Raw genomic sequence first — 8,134 nt, 5'->3', positions numbered from 1 at the left:
GAACCCTAATCCGAGTTATCACTATCGAATTTAGCGCTACTCCTCTCGTTTGGGAGGAGTTCCAAAATCGATTTAAGGAGCCGTTTAACTCGATATTAATGACGACGTCGTGTGAACGGATACAGCGTTAAATCGGTATATCGGCCATTAAACCGATTTAAAGTCGCAGTGTAGACCTGGCCAAAGAGAGTGGCATCTGCACCGTGCACTCTGAGACATTGTCCTTTACAGAGAGCTGTAATGAAGAACTGGCCAAACTGGTTACACAGTTACAATTAGGGGTCAGTCTACACAACAAAAAAGTTTTCTGCTGGTAACCACTTTTTATAGTGTTTCACAAAGTCAGTATATTATGACCCTTAAATTGTTCTGTTTTATTTTCAGAATCTGATGTACCAGAAGAACTTCGAGTCGTGAATGGTTCAGAAAAACGTTATTTCACTTCTACAATTGCAAACCAGCTACTGCTTGTTTCTCTCCTAGAACATCTTTGCCACTTGTATGCACAAAATCCTGTTCAATCAAGATGTTTGTTCCAAAGTTAGTGAGAATATCTACAGTTTTTACTTTACCTTAAATTGATTTATTGTCATGTGTGCCTGAACATAAAATGCTACGTTTGTTCTCTGAGTTATGAGATCCTTTTGCCAGTTTACACTGGACTATTGGAAAATTATGGATCTGATACTGGGGGTAAGTGAGTGCCACTTGGAAGGTTGGGAGGACCCTCAATTTGACTAGGAGTTGAGGGCATTCTCTACCTGCCAAAAATATGCAGGATCAAGTTGCAGGGAATTATTACTACTCTACTAACAATTCTGTTTCACCAGCCTCTTAGGAAAGTACAGTGCAAGAGAAGTAACAGGTGATATTGTTAAGATGACTCTAACCTTATTCCACAGGCTTTATTAAAATCTGGTATTTGAACTACAAAAACAGGGAAAACACAGTTATAGGAAAGGAATATAATGTAATAGAAATATTCATAAACATACACAAATTGTATAATTCTCAATACAAATTATGCATAAGCAACAAATGTACCTGTATTATGCTAATCAAAACAGGATTCAAATCAAAGGAATCTTTAAAAAAAAAAAAAAAAGCAGTTAGAAAATACTGTTAATTTCTATCAACTAGTTTTAGTTAACACTACTCCAAGGTGACTATTCAGATGACTTTTCTACTTTACCAACTCTTCTTATTGTTGGAATGTGCTGAACTGAAAAAAATGAATTAGATTTCCCATGAACAGTGTTTTTGTTCATCTGTATGCACCCCGCTATATGTGATGGTGATTAAATTGTACAGCCAAGTGATGCACATGGTGGGTCCATGTGGCATGCAATCATGAACCTTTTACCATCTCACCTGCCCTCTTCCCATTAATCCATTTCATTTGGGACTATAATATTCTGTATCTTCGAGCAGCTTTCAAACAACTGTCATTTACAAACAAAAACAACTGACAAAGTAGTATTTCTCCTTCCTCTCCAATGTGGAAATTTCCAAGCAAAATGTTATGTGCCTCAATCCCAGGACGACCAATATTCAGACCTGCACTAGTGCCAGATTTAAAGTTTGATATCAGATGACCCAACATGGCTTGAAGTGCTGTTGGAGAAGTGGGGTCTCAGCATTTGCTCCTACTCCAGGATCCAAAATATCAGACCTAAAACTGACATTTTTATAGTTATAGGAAAACAATTTTAGGCCAACTGTAAAACTGTTTAATAGTTCAGTGTAGAATTGATTTGATAATTAAGATGCCTGGGTTTACAAGGGGAGTGATACAAAAATATTCGTGATTAAAAAGTATGAAAACTCTATCCCCAGACAAAACCTTAGTTTTGAGAATACATTACAGTCACCTAAGCATAAAAAAAGCTTTTCAATAACATTTATTTATTTAACTACAAACAACACACTCAGCATTAGAAACACAGGAAACAGGTTATCATTAAACTCAAATTTGGAGCTGAAATTCCATTTCCTTTGGGGTCTTCCTATTGGAATTCCCATGGTAGTAAAGGTAAGCACATACAGAAATGTTTTCAAGATTACAGCACTAGTATGTAGCAATTTAAGTGTTTTATTACTTGAGATGGCTTGATGGATTATTGATATTTTTGGTATAGAATTTTATGTTTCTATGCATTTCCTAAGCATATTCTTAAAATAGTAAGAAAATAACAAAAAGATTAATATTTTCCTTTTTTACATTTCTGACTACATTTACTTATACCCTTCTAATATTTGCCTTTTAGCTCTATAAAAGTGCTTCCCATATTTTGGTGCAAGACATTTTGATTGAAATCTTCCTTTTTTTGTGCATGAATATTTTCTTTTACTAAACACACGACTAGTACAATTAAGAATTGTCATTTTTTAAAATATTTTTCATATACAAGACTATAGAAATAAACTGTTGAAATAAGATTAGATGTATATTTTTGTACTTTATATGTGTGTGGACAAAGCAGTAGGCTGTGATAGTCTACAAATGATCAACTATCGTTTTTTTTCCCTCTTAGATTAAAATTTACACAAGTATTCTATCACTTCCTCCACTATCTATTTCAAGACTAATGTACCTGTACCTACACCACTATATTTACTCTCTATGTCAAGACAAATAAAAACAAATATTCTATCACTACTACTACTATCTATTTCAAGATCTGTTTATCAGTACTATACCAATGTCTCTACTGTCTATCCGAAGGTAAATAACCACAAGTTCTCTACCTCTCCTTCTCTTTGTCAAGACAAATATACACACAACCAGTACTCTGTCACAATGTCTACTATGACCCAATCAAGTGTTCTTTGTGTATTGATAATTCAGCACTTGACCCTTGAAAACTCTTGAGAGGTGGAAAGTTTCCATTAACTAATTTCAGCCAATAGAGGTGAAGTTTTACAAATGAACTGGAGAGGAAGGGCAATGATTGGTTGTTACCTTATTAGAGTGCACCATTTAGTGACCCAGAGTCATGCCTATACCTATAATATTAAATTCAACAATTGTTCAACAACTTTCATTAATTACAATGTAATTTCTGTAAATATAGCTTATGTACATATTTTCAAAGAAATGTATCTATGTGGATAGTTTGCTGGGTTTAATAACAGGCTGTTGAGCTACAGTGATCCAAAGAAAGAGACTCAAGATATTTCCCAAAAAAATCCTTTTTTTTCTCATTAGGACTCCTAAACAGTTATAACTCCTTGGAACTTCCTAAACCGTCCTACGTATTTTTTATTTTTGTAACTGTCACCAAAATTCCGTCTCTGCTCTTCCAGTATGTAGTAATTTTATCAGGCCCAGTTTTTTATTCCCCATAACGGACTGCATAATGAATAATTTTGAAAGAGAAATTGGTCTTAACTTAATTGTGGAGCTATGACCAATGCATTCTTTGTGTATTTACATGTACATGCATATACATGTGCATACACACTAGAGGAATTAGCAAAAACATTGATACTGCCACTCTTCACTAATAGCATAGCGCTGATAGCCCATGGTAATATGAGTCCTCATAATTGTGAACAGACTGGAATGCTGTTAGCACTGAAGTCTGAAAATACAGCGAAGGTGCTTTATTTGTGGCAGCCAAATGGGTAGGGTGGTGGTTAGATAATTTATTCAGCTAGGAAAGGAAGGAGATGAGCACAAGAGACTTTCACCCTGAAGATAGGAGGTGAAGGAATGTGGATTAGTTTGGTGGGTAGGAGGGGATTTCTACAGGGTAGCTGTAGTTGGGGTGTAATTAGTTTTACGTTTGGTTCCTTACCAGGAGTGAGGAAAAAGGCGTTAGGGTACATGTAATGGAATGCATTTGTTTTTTCAGATTCAGAATCTTTCAGTTACTGTTTTAAAAAGAATTCCTTATGTGACTGTTCATGCACTATTACCATGTGCACTCCAAGCTCCATGTTGACTGAATTAGAAATTATCTTCAGTTTCAATAATAAAGCAGTTACTTCTGAATAAAAAGTACAGGTCAAGATGGTTATATAAATACCCACATGTGGTGTTAGTGTTGGCATTTGTTCCCTCCCCTTTGCTAAGATACAAGTAATTGTTGCTCAGAATTTTGCTCATATTTATTTATATTGGGTGGGAAAGAGACTTAAAATGCAATTGGGTACTTAGCTCCTGTTCATGTTCATTGATTCAGTTGATCACTATAAATTGTGTCCTGGCTAAGAAATAATAAGAATTAAAGTTGCAATTGTTTAGTTAGGTTTCCTGTTAAATAACCTCTATCCTGTTTCTTTTTACAGTAATCTGTCAGACATTTACTAGAATGGGCTTGCTCTCCTCTTTTGCCTTCTGTGATGAATTTAGTACTTTAAGATTGCAACATAATAGAGCCATTACTCAATTAATGAAAGCAGCTAATCAACAAATACTTGAGGTAAACTTTAAGTTTCTTTAATAACCTTTACATTACTGAACCTACATGTTAGGATTTCTAAAGCAACTTTCTTTATGGAACTATTTTTATATTTGGATTGTGTATTTTCAAAAGTCATACAAAATGGTGCTTTGATTACACTTTGGTAGTTTGGGTGGGTGTATTTGTATACATGCAAATAGTAACTTAAAGTCTACAGTATTCTTGCTTTGTCAGGTCAAAGCTTTATTTTTGTTCAGATTGAAATTTAGACATATTGATTTAAATCTGTTGTTATTTTTTCTTATTTACAGCATTTAGGAGAATAATTGGAATTGCTGTCCTTCTAATTTACCTTCTCATAGTGAAGTTCATACTTAACCATTAACTGCACATCAGTTTTCTCACTGTATATAGCTTCTTTCAAAAGTTGTATTTTGTTGTTTTATAGGAGCTTGACAATGGAGATTCTCACATAGTCAGGTATGTGTCCAAAGTGCTATGCCAAGTATTAAGATTAACTTTCTGTCTGAAGTTTTGCACTATAAAAATAATAGAATTCAGCTTAGCATGAAAATATTGCACTTGAGGTCTTGGGTGTCAGAAATTTGATAAAGTGTAAAACACCTGTGTATTCAAAAAGATAAACTTACTCTTTAAAAGGGTAAAGATGGAGAGAGATTTCATAATTGCATTTTCTTCATGTAGGAGATTGGCTTTTACTTGATAGGCTGCTGTGTTAAAGTTAATTTTTTATTTAAATAGCTGTGACATGATAGCTAATTGCCAGGAGGAAAAGCGCCCCCTTAGTGTTTGGCCTTTGATGATGCTTGGTTCTCCATATGGGATTCACAGGTAAATTTCTGGATAGTGTCATAGTACTTAGCTGTTTTTCACAATGTAAATGAAGTTTCTGTGTCATCTCTATCTGTGGCTTACATAGTGCCTTAATTTTCGCGTATGATTTAGTTTAACCAGTCATAAAATATACTTTTTTTTTAATTAGTGAAAAAGAAGTTCTCTTTGAAGCACAAACTTCACGCTACTTAAATGAATTTGATGAGATTGCAAGACTAGGAAAAGGGGGATATGGTACAGTATACAAGGTATTTTTATCCTCTATTTTAACAGCTTTGTTAATAACTGTTTGAGATGGAAAATAGTTCACCTGATTGTTTTTGTCCTTGGAAATATGCAGTAAAACAAATACAAACTGAACCTGTGTAAGAGGTTTTAGTTCTTCCTTTCAGAAGGGTGCTTTCTGAAGACTCCAATGCATTTTTCTCTAAAACAGAATATATTGTATATTTCACTTTTGTGTACAGTCTTATCCTGAATATGAGAGAACCCTTACTTCTCATATGAAGTACTTGGATTTATCTATATAAAATAAGCAGGGAAACTTATCTTAACTATGGTTGATTGATTAAAAAAGAAAATTATTTTAATTTTGAATGTGGGTTGTACCAACCACTGGTGAATAGTAACTATTATTTTTACTAACTATTTGTATTGTAGTAGCACCCAGAGGTACCATTGTAGTGAGTGTTATATAAATGTCTAGAAAGACAGTCTGTCCCCCCACCCCCCGAGAGCTTATAGTCTTAGGGCTCGATTTTCAGCAGTGCTGAGCACCCATTGTTCATAATGGCTTCTCTTCTCAGCGGATGCTGAGTTCTTCTGAAAATTAGGTGCCAAGTAACTGGCCTCGTTTCCTCTGTCAACCATGTTATTATTATGTTGGGTGGATATTTTATAAATCTAAAATAAAATATATTTTAGAAAATGAAGGTATTTAGTTTCAGACTCAAGTCACGTAACTCTCTAAACTATCTGTTCGACTTGGTATTTAGCTGTGACACTCTGACTGCTTTTCCCAGACCTGAGGATTAGCTCTTTGTAGCTCTAAAGCTTGTCTCTCTCACCAACAGAAATTGATTCAATAAATGATATTATCTCATTCACCTTGTTTTTCTGAGTCATGTGCTACTTGCCAAAGTTGTTTTAAAAATATTTAGTTGCATTGTAATAATAAGCAAAGAACTCATTTCCTATCTAATGTTACCTCTCTAATGTTACAGCCGAAAGACAGTAGTTAAAAATACAAATCATTTGTCAATATATCATTGGCGAGGCTATTCAGATCAAGAAGGAACTTTGTGGGCTTGGATCTGTAGTCTTGTTGAGCAGCACTCCATATTAAAGGGAAGGTTGGCTGCAGCGGTGTCCATTTCATTTTATGTTGGTTTTGACCCTTGTGCAAAACTTCGGCACCTCTTCACTAGACATTTAGGGCCAAATCTAGAAGATCTCCTCTAATGTCATTGAGAGGTTATCTGAATAAAGAGTGTAAGATTTTGACTCTTAGAAAACAAACTGTTGTTGTTCAAATGAGTTTTTGACACACTGATCTAAATTTGTGAAATTTGCTTTTTCTAACTTTTCCCTTTTTAAAATTCTTTTCAGGTCAGAAACAAATTAGATGGACAGCTCTATGCAATTAAAAAAAACCTTATTAAGAAAGCAACCAAAAGAGATTGCATGAAGGTATGAATTTATTTTTCCATGTTCAGATTCTCTGTACTTACTGTAAGTGGTTCCTTATATAATTAGCAGTGGCATTAATTTGGTTATGGCAAAGTAGTAAGTGGGCATATCTTCTATTTTATAAATTGTGGATCTCATCATATGTTTCTAAACAGGAAGAATGTTTTATAATATTTTAGTGTATGTTTATTTAGCCTCAGTCTGAGTCTAATATAAAACATTAGTCTGCAAGATCTGAATTATATTATCCTTAATGCTGCAAAATAATAATCTGTCCTCAAATTTTTAAATTCCAGTAAGAGGTAAAATAACTATATCTAGAATCCTTTGGTTTTTTTCCCCTTTGGGTTCATCTTACAGTCAAATTAAAGGATGATTATAAAGTTGCTTTTTGGTCTTTTTTTTCAGGTATTGCGAGAAGTTAAAGTGTTGGCTGGCCTGCAACATCCTAATATTGTAGGCTATCACACTGCTTGGATAGAACATGTTCAACAAGCATGTCCAAAAGGGGAGTATTATTTGTTGTCATTGTAACTTCATACTTCCCATAAGCATGTCTGTTCTATTAATTTACGGAACACTCAACTCTCAGAATTGATGAAGGAACCAGAGATTTTTCCAAAGATTTTTTCTAAGAAGCATGACAATGGCTATCAAGTGCCCTTACCTGTTGCACTGTCCTGATCAAGAGATTATTGGGGGTATAATGGTTAATTTAAAAATGCAGGACATCTAAATCTACTTATTAAAATATTTGAGTAGGATCTTGGACGCTGCATAGGGTCCAGTTGAATCCAGTTTAAACAAAAAAAAAAAATACTCAGGCAAGGCATAGCAGTGTGGTAGGTGTAGAAGGGACTCTGAGGGAAGGACCCACTTGAGACCTTTGGACGAAAAGCACTGTGTATTAAGGAGGTTGAGAGAGAAGTTCATTTGCTAATAGATTTTGAAATCACAGATCTGTGGTGGTGTCTGGAGATCCCTTTCCAACTTTCCCCTCTTCCTAACTGCTCCAGAAAACTTTAGAAAAATTGATTCAGTCCAGAAATAGTTTAATGGCAAAATGTAAACTGCCTCTTACTTTGTTTTTCATATTAGGGTTTTTAAAATATTTGGTGAGGTAAATTGGGGTTTCTCTGTAGCTTCTGAGCTTTCTGTTGGCAGAATCTGATTTTGAGACA

The 8,134-nt window shown here is 34.5% G+C and overlaps 1 protein-coding gene across 1 annotated transcript in view; it reads left to right on the top strand.

Moving 5' to 3' along the window:
* EIF2AK1 (eukaryotic translation initiation factor 2 alpha kinase 1) overlaps positions 1–8,134 on the top strand; it is a 54,602-nt gene that overhangs the window by 15,598 nt on the left and 30,870 nt on the right. Inside the window, exons 2-7 of the mRNA XM_075069228.1 lie at positions 385–540; positions 4,294–4,427; positions 4,858–4,889; positions 5,413–5,512; positions 6,873–6,953; positions 7,362–7,459. Of these exons, the coding sequence (XP_074925329.1) occupies positions 385–540; positions 4,294–4,427; positions 4,858–4,889; positions 5,413–5,512; positions 6,873–6,953; positions 7,362–7,459 (601 nt within the window). The remainder of the gene's footprint in view (positions 1–384; positions 541–4,293; positions 4,428–4,857; positions 4,890–5,412; positions 5,513–6,872; positions 6,954–7,361; positions 7,460–8,134) is intronic.

Source organism: Chelonoidis abingdonii, chromosome 9, assembly GCF_003597395.2.
Source record: "Chelonoidis abingdonii isolate Lonesome George chromosome 9, CheloAbing_2.0, whole genome shotgun sequence".
In the NCBI taxonomy this organism is placed as follows: domain Eukaryota; kingdom Metazoa; phylum Chordata; order Testudines; family Testudinidae; genus Chelonoidis; species Chelonoidis abingdonii.
Note: the sequence above shows the minus strand (reverse complement) of the source record. Positions and strands in the feature narration are given on the sequence as shown.